The sequence below is a fragment of the Solea senegalensis genome, linkage group LG11, assembly GCF_019176455.1.
Source record: "Solea senegalensis isolate Sse05_10M linkage group LG11, IFAPA_SoseM_1, whole genome shotgun sequence".
NCBI classification, from domain to species: Eukaryota; Metazoa; Chordata; class Actinopteri; order Pleuronectiformes; family Soleidae; genus Solea; species Solea senegalensis.
The window spans coordinates 10,982,093-10,998,307 of NC_058031.1; the positions used below are offsets into that span (position 1 = coordinate 10,982,093).

The window sequence follows — 16,215 nt, forward strand, 5'->3', positions numbered from 1 at the left end:
TATGGTAAATCTTATTTTTCTAGTAATCTAGATGTAGTAATGTAGGAAATTGTGTGTGGGACACATGGGAGAATTTAACAATATAGTAATTCAATCAGTTTCAATTCACAAACGTTTTCATGTGTGACGATTTTACACTGACTGTAACCTATAGCTATTACACCTCTGGAAATAATGTGAAAATTGCTCAGGAATTATATGGTTTTACCATGACAAACTTTTACAATACAAATACTGTAACGCTTTACCTTTATAGACAGTGATTATAATAGAATATTTTTGGCTTTATGCATATTTTTGTCTGATGCATCCTCTGTAATAATATTAAAGGAAAATAATGAAATATCCCAAAAAAATTAAAGGGTATCTGATTGGTGGTAAGTTTCTGTCAATTTTATGTTCTTTAATTTAAAAAAACAGGTAAAAAAAATGCTGCTTTTTTGTGACGCCGATATACAGTTATACAATCAACAGCCAGCAAATATGGTGCATTTTTTTACTGTTACAGAGTCCCAGCAGCTAAACCAGTACAACATGTAAGCGGGAGTCTTCAGGCAAACCTGCTTGAATAATTAATACAGGAATTATCTAAATGAATAAGTAAGAGGCTGGCTGTAATAAGATGCCAAGTGATACTTCCTGCATGGCACCAGACCTTTAGTGTGTCACGACGAGGTGACAGGAGGCAACAAAACACAGGCGACATCAATACTCCAGCAGGGTTCATGTTATTAAACTGATTTTCAATGAGTGACATTTAAATTCATTTCATTTTACAGGTTGCCATAAGAAAATCAATTAGGAAGCGTTTTCACTTTCCCTTTTACCCATCTCAAATCGAAAACCTGTGATCAGCTCCAAATGTAAGTGACACAGGTAGATCCAACATTTGTCATAGTCAGTGGTCTAGTTTTTTTTGATCAAATCAGGGGTGAAGGCAGAGGGATAAGGAAGGGAGCAGATGTTTGCAGCTGTAGACCAGATTACGGGGTGGAGTGGATGGTGGGGGAGCCTGTCGAGCTTGTGTGCACAGGGAGTTTTGAGAGGGTTACAGCAGGCTCGGGTGGTGGCAGGAGAGGTGGGGTGGGGAGTTATGACTTTAAGGAGCCTTTTCTCTGAAGTGTCTGCCAACGTGCACCCCAGCAAACACAATCACAAGTCTCGTTGGTTCTGCTAGCTGAACTAATGAGGGCCTGCACGTTGAGGGCAGGGGCTTTGATGTTCTGGGTAGCTGGCTCCTTGTGTTTTCTCTCCCGCTCTCCTTCTCTGCCTGTCCCACATCAAAAATGAAAGGGGAGTTGAGACGCAGATGTTTTGAGGCATGTATTTATACAGAGTACACTTTATTCACCCCCTCCTCCATACACCAGTTGTCCATTGCGTCTGCATCCCCGCTGTATGTACCAGCGAGGATCTATCTATCTTTATATCCAACTAAACACACTAAATCGCAGTACTTTATACATATAATCATGCTGTCAATCACAGTGGGTAACTTTTATCTCTCCTAACTTCCTCTCTCTGCCTGCCTCTCTTTAATTTTCGGCCCAGTCTGGTTGCCATTACTCGAAGGGCAGTCAATGTGTTGCTATGCATGTGTCTATGTCTGCACCGCGATGAGGGGGAGAATGAGAAAAAGAGTGCAGAGAAAGCTATCCCAGCCTGTCCACCAGCCTCTGTCTCACATATGTCACACAGTGACAGGAAATTCTCTTTTGCAGCAGCTCCAGGGCGAAATGATAAAGGAATAAAGAAATGCAAACCAGAAATCTAGTCCTTTATCATTCCCCACGAGTCACCATCTCCTTTTTTATTCCCCTTACTAAATGCCAAACAGACAGAACAGTTGATTCAGCCACTGGCACTGCCATTCCTCAGGAGTCAAGGGATATTTACCAAAGTCCATACAAACAAAACTTAATTGGTATTAAATCCTATATAGCAGAAGACGTTTCCCAGTAGACCGCGCACGCAGACAGTTTGGATCATCTAAGATATCTAGGAATGCTGCGATCATAAATCCAGCCAGGTGCTGACATTAGCGCTTTGCTAAAACTGCTGTGTGACAAGAATGAGAGCGTAAATCTCTTGGGTCACCAGGAGTTCTGACAGTTCATGTGCGCACACCAGCGTATTAGTGCCAGTATTTAAACATGTATCTTTGTAAATAAAATTGTGCATGTGTTTATTGTTTGTGTTGTCTGTCTCCCGGGTAACAAGGACATGGCGTCCCAGCAACACGTGGTTCAACGAGTCCCTTCCTTGGTTATGAACTCTGGACAGATGATCCCCTCTGATGCTCACGCAGCAAAGACTGGTATTATCACCCCCACTCTCTGCTCTTGTGATGCTTCTCTCCAGTAATAAAAGTCATACTTTAAGGAAACAATATCCTGCAGCCATAAAAAGTCATTCTCTCAGCATGAAACGGCCATAAAAAAGGCTCTCACCTCCCAAATCTGCAGTGCGTGGAGGTTACCCCCCGTTTACACAGCAACAGAGACACACTCAAACAGACACACACCCTTCAGCGCTGGTTCAAAGCTAAAGCAAGTCCATCTCTCACTTTGGCATGTAGTACATGTGGGAAGAATCTAAGGAGATGAAATGGACAAAAGCACGATCCCATCATCTGTGATGATTTCATAGCAGGGTGACACACATCACATCACAGTTATACGAAGAGGAAGCATATTTTTGTCATAATACTGACATTACTTCATAAAAAAAAACATGACCAAAGGCGATCACTCTCATGAAGGGATTACTATTGTTACAGTGGTATAAATAGGTTTAAATGATTAGTTATTCAGCATAAGGGATTAGAAGACAGAATTTGTTTCCAGAGCCGATGTGGTATCAACTTTCTCATCTTGAGTTTTACAAGTATACAAGCTTTGATAAGCCTATAAAAGTCATGCATGTGGGTTCTGCCTCGTTGCTCCTGTGAGAAAGCTTCCTATGCAATGTATCAGAGCTTCAAAAACCACAACAAAAACAACCTGATTCTGCCGTCTTCAATTTATCTAGAAAGATTGTGAGATAACTACTATTGCTCTGTCTGAGTAACAAGTGCAAAACACTGTATATGTGAAACATGCTGCGATGAACCCCTTTGTACAGCACTGGTTCACCATCCTGAGCCACACAACACAATAATAATATTAATAATAATAACAACACATTTACAAATATACATGTACACATTCAAATGCATAGCTATTGTACAACCAGATGAGTAAAGATGCAGACACTGAAATAGAAATGCTGTTTTGCTGGTGCTCGTCTTCTTTTGTGTGACGTAGAGGCCGTTTTCATGGCTGAGAGGGCAGCGTCTAAACAGGCCACGGCAAGACAAATGACATGAATCACCTCTTCAATCTCTGACTTGGCATTTTGAGAATAACAGCGGCTACAAAGAGAAAATAGATCCCAGATGATGGACCAAAAAAAGAAGGGGGGGGTGGTGATCACAGATTCTCTGGGAGAGTTACACAAAGAGCAAAGCAAACACTCAAACAACTGGAGTGAGCCAAGGGACAGGCTCGCCATCTTGAGTCCTGGATGTGTAAAGTCTGCTGGGAGCAGGAGATCTCAGATCTACTTGCACACATTGACCCACTCTGTGAGACGGCACTCCTCGCACAGCACGTAGCAACACCAGTGGAACCTGCAATTGCAGCGCTCACTGCGTGTCTGTTTCAGGATGTTGTGTCCCCGGCCGCAGCACAGTGAGCCGCAGCTGTCTGTGCTGTAGCTGGTTTTGTTGCAGATGCGTCCGTGTGTCCCCGGAGAGTCCACAGCGGCATTGCGCTCACAGAAATCGGGAGACTTCTCAAAGTACACCAGCTCTCTGGACATGCTGCGGCGGCGACCTCCGCTGAGACCCCCTGTGCTCCTGCTGGCGCCATTTCCAGTTCGAGGGTTGAAAACCCCATTGTTCTTGTTTTGGGAGTTGACAAAAATGGCTGACAGGAACTTTTCCTTGAGTAGGGAACCCACAAGGCGGAACTCTGGAGACACATGCCAGCAGGTCTTAAACTGACAGCTCCCTGATGTGCCGTGACATTTGCACTTCCTCTTCATGTTGTCAGTCACTGTCTGTGTGGGGAGAGGTACATTGTGTGAGCAAAAATGAAATGCAGTGATGACTCTGATGATGATTCATGAGAGTGAACAGTTAGACTACCTTCTGAGAAACACTAAGAAAACACTAGATAAGCACAGTATTCACCTGTCGTCCCACGCGGTTGTTATGTATCCTCATGCGAGCGTGGATGTCTCTTGGAGACCCGCTGGAGTCCAGCCAGTCTCTGGAGAAGCGTTCCCCAAAACGCACATCATGACTGCAGCCCCCCCACTCCCAGGTCTCCTGCATGGAGCTCAGTTCATCTGGTAGAGGCTTAAGCAGGTCAGAGGGGTGGGTGGAGCGCAGGTTAGCGGGAAGGTCACCATGGTGACCGTTTAACTCCAAGGGTAATGACCGTGTCATGCCCATGCCTACCCCGCCCTTCTGCAGGGTCTGCAGCTGCAGCTGTGTGAGTTTCAGGCGGATCTTGTCATCGTCCTGGCGACGCTTGGCCTCACAGCCACACCCCCGCAGCTTGCCCATGCTGCAGGCCGTGGCCACAGAGTGAGCCACACCCGCTGCCAATAAGGCCAGGGAGAAGGCACTCTCGCGGTAACCTGGGAGCAGGAGATGCAAAGCGATGAACAGTATTATTGTAAGAAAAAAAGTCATGCATGTGCAGAACATCGTCTACTCTTAAACCTCCGCCTTTCTCCTTAAACCTCAGGTTACATTTCAAATGTCATCAGCTTGCCTCTGACTCTCACCCCTGTTCAGGATGGTGTTGTGTTGAGGCAGTTTGCCCAGGCCCTCCAACGAGGAGCAGTTCCAGCGCTGGTCCCTCAACTGGTGCTGGCATTCATGGATGGCTACCTGGATGCCCTGTAGAGCTGAGGCCGTCACATCTGGGCTCCGTACACACATCCGCATCTGACGCTTACTGAGGCCTGCCAGCCTCAGACACACTGAGTTAGGGGTTAGCACTGGATCTCCTGCCACCTTCAGGCTGAGAATGTCATTACACAGCACCCTGCAGAGAGAGAGAGACAGAGAGACAGAGGGGGAGAGGGAGAGGGAGAGTGGGGTGTCATCAGAGGTTGTCAGGAGTTCATTAGTCAAACCCAGTGCAGTACATGCTTTGGAATTTTAAGAAAATCTGAAAAAAATACAAAACCAATAACGGCTTAAGAAGTTGATGCTACAAATCTCCCTTTATCAATCTTATCTCAGAGGGATTTGCAGAATACACATAGCAATAAGGAGTGTTAATCAATTGCACAAGTATTTACTGATATTGCTCCAACCAGGAGGAAAAAAAATGATAATTCTAAACAGATCATTCATCTGAGCATGTCCCAAAAGCACAAAGTAAACTGCCAAATACATCTGAAGGAGAAACAACAACAGTGGGACTTGCAGTGAATTCTGCGTGGCACAGCTCAGACTTGTTTCAAAGGCAACAAAAGTCAGTAAACATTGTTCCTGGTGTTTCAGTATTACACTAAATCAGTCCGTGAAACCAGAGACAGATGTATCACCCTGGAGCTGCAAATGTTAAATGTTTGTTTTAATCAAACATTGCAATAACTTCCCTAAAAACCTGCCGGACTCCGTGTAGCCAGAACCCCGCATGTATCATCAGCTCTCCCGGCGCTCTGAAGTGCACTTACGTTAACGCAGGTGACATTAGTGCCGCTGCCAAAATCAGGAACTGGTCCCAACGGAGTTTGTTTGATAGCTCCATTTTGATAAGCTTCTGTCGCGACGTGACATTAAACCCTCGTGATAAAGTCCCGAGCTGAATAAGAATATGAAAAAAGAAGACGAGTGGAGTATTATCGATGCACCGCCAAACGACCGAAGAGTGAAGACGGAGAACAGAAGAGCTCGGGGGCGAGAGTTAACGGGAGGGGGGGGAGAGGAAAAAGAGGGGAGGGGATGAGTAGATGCCTCTACAGGCGACTGTTTGCAAAATATTCACCAATTTCAAAGTCAGATCAACAGTTGATCATTTTATTTTAAGGGAACGTCATCGTTCGCCCAAGCGTAAAAAAAGGTCTCCAAACTTTTACGCACGGACACAACTCTCCGACCTGTGCGCACAACGGCCTCCTGTTCTGTGGCTGATCCAAAAACCAATCTTCTAAACATATTTATCATTATATGTAAATGACAATGGATTCCTGGTGGTTGTTTCTGGTTAGATAAATTGTGTGCCACAGACGTTGTATTTCAGGATACTGCTAGAACAAAGAAATGCTCAGTAAAATGAAATATGGAAAGTCAAAAGTTTTTGTTCATAGAGGGGTAAGTTAAATGATGGATGGGGGGAGGGTAGAGCTGGTGGTTCCACTGTACGACAGGGAGGCAGCAGCAGGCAAGCGGCTCCGCTAACAGACCCTGCAACAATACTGTTTTTTAGTCATGTGGTCCCCTTCCTCCCACCTCCACAAGAGCGGCTGTTCTTCATTGTTGTGTTTGAAACAACTTCACTTTGTCACGCCAAAGTCTTTATTTGGGGGGTATAAAATTATATGCAAATAGATGAGAGTAGTGACATTGTTTGTTGTGGCGATTATTTATCACATTATGGCATCTCGTGCTCCCACAAATAAATCTATTTATGAGACACAAATGTGGGCAATAGAAAATTGTGCTTAAATGACCTTTATGCATATGGAAGACTGATACATTTACTCAGAATAAAGGCCAATGAAACCAGATGCCAGGCCTTCTGTGGTTTTCCTTGTCATCACATCACAGCATTATCGATCTCGGTACGAAATCAGGATGAACAGGTCATTGGTGAGACTGCAAATTACTTCCTGTATTAAAAATATATTTTTTACCGAGTATCAATCAATGTAGGAGCCGAGAAATAGAATGTGGGTTACCTTCATAAAATTAAGTTAAAACCCCCTCAAACACAGTGCGCGTATAGTGACACCAATTCATCTAATCTCCTTCCATTCCCTAAGCTGAAGCAATGAAAAGTGCATTAGCATTCTAGCTTGGCATGTATATCTAAGTGGCTTAAAAAGTGATTTGAAGTTGATTTGTATATAAAAGGCCCCCTTTATCCGGATTGAAGCTCTAATCTGCTCGGTGTCGCATGACTGCTCCAGGAAACCCGTTTGAGCACCTTCGTATAAGACTGGTGTATAAACGTAGGACGGCTGTCATTAAAGCCCTTTTTTTCTTTTTACAAAAGCTCACTTCCTTTTACTGTCATCTGACGGAAAGAGAGAAAGAGAAGGAGAGATAGAGAGATGGAGAGGACGGGAAGGAGATTATTCAACACGCAACCACTGAAGTCACTAATGTGGTTCATGCAAATTAGCAGATAAATGTCACATAACGAAACATTCAGCCAAGAAACCATCATGGAGGAGTTTGGGGACATATACTTTTGCTTCTAGTCTGGGGTTAGATGGAGATGCCACAAAGTGGCTCAAGCTGTGATTACACTGGAGCAACATGTGCGTCGAGGGAGGTCTGCAGGCCAGATGGTGGGACTGGTTTTTATTCATATACTCGTCCTCCTCTTTTCCTGGTTCATCATTCATCAAACTTCTGATTGGAGACCATATTTAATCTCCCCTGCCTTTAAAAACATTTAAATTGCCCAGCAGGCAGTGTGAGTTATAGGACAACTGCGCTTAATATAGCTTCTTACAGTGTACAAGTGGTGATGAGTGCGTGCGCGCGTGCGTCTTGGCCTATAAATCCTGTTGATAATAGGTTTGTTTATTGGGCCTAATGTAAATGTGCATCTAAATATTATACCTAGACAGTCATTTAGTGAATAATAACACATACTTGTTAGATATAGATGTAATAGCTTGCAGTCATAATGTAAAATTCCACTTGTAGTGTTATTGTGAAAAAAAGAAGAAAAGAAAGGAAATGTACATTTTGGGAGCACGTTTGCAGAAAGGAGGAGGAGATGCGGTTAGGGAGTGGGCTATTCCAACCACCGGGTAAAAAGGGCAGATTTTAGATGGCTCATATTCCAGCTGTAACTGTATTGCACCGTGACACCAGCTCTGAGCAGTGGCGGAGCACCAAACCGGGCGCACCCACAGCAGCATCTGTACCAACACATCACTGCTCCACGGGCACTTCTGCTTTCCGCAGGGACTGGATGTGAAGAGCGCACAGCCAATGGGAAAATACTCTCAGCTGCCGCACACACACAGACTGACGTGGAATCGATTCTGTGACGACCGTGAGATTCCACAAGTAGCCTAATATGCGCAACACAGTGGATTGTGGATTTTTTTTTTATCTTCCTTTCTCCTTTCTGCCCAGTTGTGTTTCCTTATTCATTGTGCGCCCTATGAAGAGCATTAACTATCCCTCCCTCCAATCCTATTGAAAGGGCTCCGAAAAAAACAGAGGGAGATGAGAGCAGCAAATCCCTTTTTTATTCCCCTCGTAGCGCTCAATAAGAGAAGAATGTGTTGCCTATCAGTCACCGAGGGGATCAAGTCTTCGGGACTGTCCCACGCGTTCAATGCGTCGTGCAGAGCATCTCTGAGAGAGACAGAGTGAAGAGGACAGCGACGACAGCAGCAGCATCAGCATCCTGCCTGGACACTTCACATCATTTAGCAACCTGTCTCCACTCAAGATCCATTTAAGTCAATTAGAGCTGCCTGCTCTTCTCACCTTTCAAGCCCTCTCTTACTGGACCGTGGTGCGTGGTGAGTAGATCCACCTTGCAGCGAGATCAATTTAATCATCCCACCTTAAACAGTTCATTAATAAAATTAGCTAAATTATGTAAATCACATGTTTCTCATTGAAAGGCTGTTTATCTATATTTCTCTTTTTATTTTCTCGTTTTTAAGCGTATACTTTTGATTTATTTCTCCTTTTTAAGCCTATATATTTAGCATATTTGCCTCATATTAATAAAAATCTGCTTATAAGTAGCCTATAATTTAATTTGGACAAACGTAAAAATAAATAAAAATAATAATAATAAAATTGAAATGTGACATTTTTCTCCTCACATATGACGTGAAGGCACGATGAGGAGTCTGGCGCTGCTGTTGGGGGTGAAAGCCGCCTGCATCCTGCTGGTGTCTTCGCTCTCTGGCACAGGCGCCGTGAACAACAGCGGCCGGTGGTGGTGAGTTCACTGGTTATTGTGCATGGGGCCTGTGTGATGATAATGCTTTCATTCATTTATCAGTATCCTGAACGGGGAAGACCACGAGCAGTGTTTTATTGGGCTGCCACAGTCCGTGCCGCATGTGCGTAATTTGCGTAATGAGTTAGTTTTGGCCCCGTGCAACTTCTGTACAGCCTTTGGAGAAAAAAAGAGAGTCACCACATGATATTAAAGCTTGTGGTATTTAAATTCCACATTACTGACGAGCTCAAACTATAAAGTTAAAAAAAAATCCTTTATGGAAATCGTGTAATAATCAGATTGCATCTTTAATAACATTTCTACCTTCATTTACGACCTTCTCACGTCTCGGTTTGTGTTAGACAATGTGGTTTGAACACATTACAGCATTTTTTACCTCAATGTGGAATACATTATATGTGGGTCCATTTCATAGCATATAGCTCAAAATAATAAATTTTTACCCACGGTCTTACACTCATGTGTCTGCACAGCGACCTGAGACTACAGCAGCCAGTTGCACAATACTTTTGTTTTAAAATCGGATCTGTACAGTTTTGCTTGAGTGGGATTATTGACTTGCTTGTTTAAAAACCTATAAACTGTGGGTTGGGTTTGTTGAGGAAATTATTTCAACAACGTTTTTGTCGATTTTGTGGTGCCATGCAGATGGACAGCGTCAGTGCGCCTTCAAATATTTAAAATGTCAGTTGAAATCCAAGAAAATAACCAAGGAAAAAAAAGACGTTTTTGGAATCAGTAATGCATCCAAAATACGAGATCAGTATTAATCTTCCAAGAGCTCACCACACAACTGCCTGCAGGGTCAGTGCTCACAGGCCAAGACTCGCCCGCTTTTCCGGATAATTATGCTTACAAGGAGACAGCCGTTAAATGTTGACACAGAAATCTAACAGAGATGAATGCCAGCAGATGAAATGGAAAAACTATACAGCCTGTGAACTGAAACATGAAAGCTGATCACTGAAAATAGCTCACTTAATGCCTGTTCAGTAAACGAAAATTTGTAAATAACTGAAGGAGCACAGCAGGTGGTGCCACAAATATGAAGTCCATTAAACGCCATGGGACAGGGAAACCATACACTGTCAGTTTTTCTTATAATTATAACATATAGAACAGCAAGAATATGGTTGTTTATAGAGGCTTGTGCATATACAGCATTAGTGACTGTGGACATTTTGACTACAAGAACAAAACTGTAGATGTTATTCAGTCTTCTGATTCTCGTCAAGGACTAAGCAAGTCCACTGGAGCTGATCTTGTCCTTATCTGATGAGTGCACATTGGATACTAAATATTTAATAATTAACATTAATATTTTGTTTAAAATTGTAGCTCCATCTATTGTCAAGGGATTTCTTTTATTATTGGACACAGAGGTGAAGTGTTATAGTTTCATTATTTGCCAACAAACCTGCATTATAATCCAGAGGCTCACCATCTCCCCATGGTTTTGAAACAGCATGTGTCACTGTTTGTTATTGTAGAACATAATGAAAACAGTAATTTGAAAAGTACGCAAGATGCCAAGATACATCCCTTTGAGAGTTTAGAGGGTCACAGACAGAGCTACATGCAAGAACTGCCAGCTCCTTCATTCTGAATTCTCTTGTCCCTGTGTTGTGCCAGGGGGATTGTCAATGTGGCCTCCTCATCCAACCTCCTCACCAATTCCAAGAACGTGCAGTTAGTCCTGGACCCCAGCCTGGCCCTACTGAGTCGTCGCCAGCGCCGGCTGATTCGCCAGAATCCTGGCATTTTGCATGCAATCGCTGCTGGGCTGCACACTGCCATAAAGGAGTGCAAGTGGCAGTTCCGCAACCGCCGCTGGAACTGCCCGACCACCCACAGCCCAGCAGTGTTTGGCAAAATTGTCAATCGGGGTGAGGCTCTCTTGTCTTTCCCACCAGGCAATATCTGGACAATTTTGGGCAGAGTATAATGGAGTATAATGGAATCTCTTGTACACATTTAAGGGGATTTGTCCCGTCCAGTTTGGGGCAAAAAAACGGATACGTGTTAACGGTTGGATCAGTTTTTAATGGGAAGTTTTGGTGTTGTTTCTTCAGGTTGCCGAGAGACAGCATTTGTATTTGCAATTACCAGCGCAGGAGTGACCCATGCTGTGGCTCGCTCATGCTCAGAAGGGGCCATTGAGTCGTGCACATGCGATTACCGCCGCCGAGGCCCTGGAGGGCCAGACTGGCATTGGGGGGGCTGCAGTGACAATGTGGACTTTGGCCGAATGTTCAGTCAGGAGTTTGTGGACTCCAGTGAGAGGGGCAGAGACCTGCGCTACCTCATCAACCTACACAATAACGAAGCTGGCAGAATGGTAAGGATTCCATATACAAACCTGCCATAACTGTCTCTGTTTGTCAGAATTCCCCAAACACAATCCATATGTATGTGATTTTTGTGTGTGTGAAGTTTGTGTGCAAACCGCTCAGCAGCTATTGGGCTTCCTCTTTGCAGACTGTGTCATCAGAGATGCGTCAGGAGTGTAAATGCCATGGCATGTCAGGCTCTTGCACAGTGCGTACCTGTTGGATGCGCCTGCCCAGCTTCCGCACAGTGGGAGACTTCCTGAAGGATCGCTTTGATGGTGCATCCAGAGTGGTTTATGCCAACAAGGGAAGCAACCGTGCCTCTCACCGAGCTGAGCCCCGCCACCTGGAACCTGATAACCCATCTCACAAATCCCCCTCTGCCATGGACTTGGTCTATTATGAGAAATCACCAAATTTCTGCTCCTACAATGGCAAAACTGGCACTTTGGGAACTTCAGGGAGAACATGCAACAGCTCATCACCAGGCCTAGATGGGTGTGAGCTGCTATGCTGTGGACGTGGGTATAAGACCCGGACTGAGACTGTGACTGAACGTTGCAATTGCACCTTCCACTGGTGCTGCCATGTTAGCTGCTTGAACTGCACCAGTACACGAACATTCCACCAGTGTCTATGATCACAGGTGAAAAACCAAGTCAATATTTAGGCATATATGGAAGTCAAAGAAGAAATATGTCTGAAAAAAGCAGACAGGTGGTTTGAGATGTTAGGTTGGAGAAGCTAAATGAGCTTCCAGGTGGATAAACTAATACAGGGAAAACCTAGGCACAAAAACACAATCAGTATTTTTGAGAGATGGAGAAAAGGTCACAACATATGAGGAAGTATTAGCCTTACTTTCAATGATTACAGGTATGAAGGTGGTATTTAAATATAACAACCCTCACAAGAATGGAAATCATCCACATTGCTCAGTGTTTACACTGTGGATAAATAGAAACAGTAGTACAGGGAGAAATGATAATGAGGTTTAAGTACTCGCAACCAGGTTGTCTGAGAATCATCTTCTGTGGGCAGAAGCCAGATGCAATGTTTTTTGTGTAAAAGCCACAACTATGTTGTCTTACAAACTGATGAAGACCTCAACCAAGAAGGGAAGTTAATTTAAAAATATTCTATTTGAATTCTGACGTTTATCTTTGTGGAAGTGCTGTATGTTCCTAACTTAAGTCCTGGATGCAACACAAACAAATCACATTTGCCTTTATTTAGCTTTCTTTGATGAACCAGTCTGACTTGCCAGTATGGTTCTGGTTCCATGACTGGTACTGGTGCTCGCTAAATACAGTAGACAGTGACTGAGCAAATCTTAGAGAGGCAAATTTATTTGAATGTATTATCAATACACTGAATATTATTGCATTCTCCAAACCAGAGAGGGTCAATAATAAAAGAGCAACTGACGTTGTGCATTGACGCAAGAAAAAAAAAGTACACTTAACTGTTCTCTAATGAAGTGGTCTATGTTTAAAGTAGGCAAATATCTTTTACATCAGGTTAGGCTGTAAGAAGCAGCTACGTTTCAGATGAAACCTTTTATTCTGAAGTAGCCACAGCAGAAGAAATCAAACTGTATATCAGCTAAGAGAACCAAAATACTGTAAATATTAAAATATATTATATTTATGATTATGTTTTGTGAGTTTGCAGTAAGATATGCCCACGTCAGTGGTTGGAGAATATGCTATCATTAGTGTCAAGTCAGGAGATGTTTAGAACTCTTGCCTTTTTCTATTTTGGTGTAATGTACTTGACACGAAAGCAGCTCATACTAGAAACAGATTTACATCACTTCTTTGCTTTGCTTTATTTCCTGTAAAAAAAACAACAACAAAAAAAAACAACTTGCGTTTGGTCATGCACTGAATAATTACCTTTTTTATTACTGTAAATACAAAATATTTATTTCTGGGAATTTTGTTTTTATACCATCATAGAGAGATGTGATAAGACATTTTTTAGATTTTAATTAAAAGATTTAGGTACCAGTTGGTTTTGTATTGTATGATAGAACAATAAAGTCTATATTTTCAATTAAGTTTCCCTGCTGAATGTGTCAAAAGATGCCATTATGCCTGTTGTAGTTTGTGTTTGAGATAGTTTTGACAACCAACAAAGTGAACATATAAGCCTATCCCTGGGTGTCCTTTGCCTAATCCTATTACCACCACCAAAGGAGCCTCTTTCCTCAGCTCACAAAACATCCCTGCATCTGTGCTCCCAACCACAGTGATGGCCCCAGCTTATCCAGCCACATACCTTATTTTATACAAGACTTTACTGCATTGAATGTTCTGCTTCATTTGTATAATGTCGGAAAGAAATAAAGAAATAATGGGAAAAAGACTGCTCCCCCCAACCCCTGGCAACCTGACTAACCACAGGAGTTTGGAAAGCTCTGCACTTTCTCTTGAGCCCACCACAGCACAGGAGCAGCCAGGGTCATCCAGACAGAACACTGTGGAGACACAGCAAGGCCACCAACACACACCCAAAAACACAAAGTTCCCAATAACAGAGCCACAAAGTTGTAACTGTAAGTTTCAGACAGGGATACCAGTAATGAACCAAAGACAGGGATGAGAATCTTCTGGATAGGTCAGTTACATCTGTGCTAATGTAAATGTGAATTTGCCGGACTATAATGGACTTGAAGCATACGACTAGAGCAAGAGGTTAAGTAATTCATTGAGTAGAGATAATTCAGAGATTTATTGCATAACTTCTCAATATAAAAATGCCACTTACATAAAACACTAGCAAATCAGCTCAATGCTGATTCAGCGCCACATGGTCCGTCTCAGTATTACGGTGTTTAGATCTCATGTTTTCCAGAGACATTTCCATGTTGCGCAGGGAGTGATTTTATTTTTAAGTCAAGACAGATAAAGGCAACAGCAGTGTTGTGCTTCCAAAGCAAGACTGTTGCAAACAGGTTTGAGTATGACTGAAAACACAAAGAACCTCCAAGGAAAAAGGTTTAGAAGTAAATTCTACTGCTCAAAAAAAGGTCAGGTCTGTCAGGTCTGATAGTATTGACGGAGCCAGATTTCCACATGTTCCATAATTTCTTTTCCCAAAGGCAGAATAATAACATTAACAACAAGAAGAATAAACCAGAAGTTACACACTGCAGCTTTAAAATGACGTGTTTAAGAGAATTCAAAGAAAAAATAAAAGCAATCTGAAACCAAATACTGCAAAATTATAGTGGGCAAATGGTGGATGGCCAAGAAAAACAGAAAGATGAGAGCTAGAAAATGTATACTGGTCATAGAATAATACAACTATCTACAAGACTAAGATTCTGCCTCTTATCAAAGACGGGTCAACACAAGTTAAGAAAAACGGCTGCTAGGTGAAAACACACCACAACTTACTTGACAGAAAAATGATGGGCAATCATGGATACACGGAAAGAAACAAGAGAAAGTGTCAGACTATTTCAAAATGAGGAGGGAAGACAGGGTTCAAATCCCAGGCGTGAGAGTGAAGTGGGAGAGTTGGTAGAGAGTGAGTGCTGGGGGTGCTGCCTGTGGGAGTGCTGAGGAGTCAGTGATAATTAGCTCAATTAGTGACAAAGGCAGTGTAATAAATACCGACTTAGTGTCTGGGTCCCTGCTGGCTTCTCTCTGCGCAGCCTGCGATGTGGCCCTGGCCTGACGGACAATTCATTAAACTGACAAAATACCCCACCGTCCAGGCGTGACGCAGCGAGTTAGCCCCCTACAGGCCCAGCTCATTGTTCTAATTGTCTGGGCTGGAGTCACTTTGTGGCCGCCTCCTCCTTCACCCACCCCGCCTTCACACTCTGCCTTCAGAGAACCCATGGAGTTAATGCCCCTACCTTACTCTGTAAGTAGGTGATCGGCAGGTTGGAAAAAAAGCAGTAAGAGTTTCTTAGGGTGGGGCAGCTGGTGGGGGAGGCAGTGGGATTAGCGAAAGGAGGTTGCCTGGGAGTGCTGGGAGCAGCACCGATCGGAATGTAGGAGAGATGAGTCCAGAAGCTCGGATGCGGGACAAAGCGAGAGTTAATAAGGAAAGATTGAAGGGGCTGGCGACAATGGGCCGCCACCCGAGTCGAGATGAAATTGCTTCCGAGGATTATTGGGAGACGGTGTGAGCATTGTAGGCTTTTTTTGTGTGAGTGTGTGTTTGGTTGGGCATTTGTGTGTTTGTGCTTCAGTGTGTGTGCAGGACAAGGGGAGTGCTGGATTGATGGTTGCCCCTCTGGTTGGGGAGCAGGGGACCAGAGGAGGCTAACCGGCTGTTCCCACAGTCTGTTCTGCTGCAGCCACCTTTGACACACGGGGCTGCCAGGCGGTGAGCAGGCAGCCATGGTAAGAAGGGCACAAACAAAAACAACTGCTCCACCACACAAAAGTCACTTTCTTTGGAAGACCAGTGGATAACAGCAGGCTCGAGGTGAGGGTGTGAGGAGGGGGAAAAAGGAAGGGGAGCTGAAAAGTTTGATAGGAGGGATAAAAAAAGATATGGCGATGGCACAAAATTGAACAGTTGAGTCCCAGTTTTGGTTTGGATCCTGTCAGCCACTCTTTTGCCAGTATCTCAAGATAGTGACACACTGACGTGCATTTGTGGCTTACTCATGATCAGAATGTGTTCTTAAT

The 16,215-nt window shown here is 43.5% G+C and overlaps 2 protein-coding genes across 2 annotated transcripts; one reads left to right on the plus strand and one right to left on the minus strand.

Annotated features, from left to right (window-relative positions):
- Positions 1 to 378: 378 nt before the first annotated feature.
- On the minus strand, positions 379 to 5,959 carry wnt10b (wingless-type MMTV integration site family, member 10b). The gene is made up of 4 exons (XM_044037169.1): positions 5,740 to 5,959; positions 4,837 to 5,099; positions 4,235 to 4,686; positions 379 to 4,101 (listed from the first exon to the last, which is right to left on the minus strand). The coding sequence occupies exons 1-4, from the start codon at positions 5,811 to 5,813 to the stop codon at positions 3,601 to 3,603; spliced, it is 1,290 nt and encodes a 429-aa protein (XP_043893104.1). The 5' UTR covers positions 5,814 to 5,959; the 3' UTR covers positions 379 to 3,600.
- Positions 5,960 to 8,220: 2,261 nt separating this feature from the next.
- wnt1 (wingless-type MMTV integration site family, member 1) lies at positions 8,221 to 13,852 on the plus strand. Its single transcript, XM_044037170.1, has 5 exons — positions 8,221 to 8,775; positions 9,101 to 9,206; positions 10,863 to 11,116; positions 11,303 to 11,568; positions 11,709 to 13,852. The coding sequence occupies exons 2-5, from the start codon at positions 9,106 to 9,108 to the stop codon at positions 12,198 to 12,200; spliced, it is 1,113 nt and encodes a 370-aa protein (XP_043893105.1). The 5' UTR covers positions 8,221 to 8,775; positions 9,101 to 9,105; the 3' UTR covers positions 12,201 to 13,852.
- The last annotated feature ends 2,363 nt before the right edge of the window (positions 13,853 to 16,215 follow it).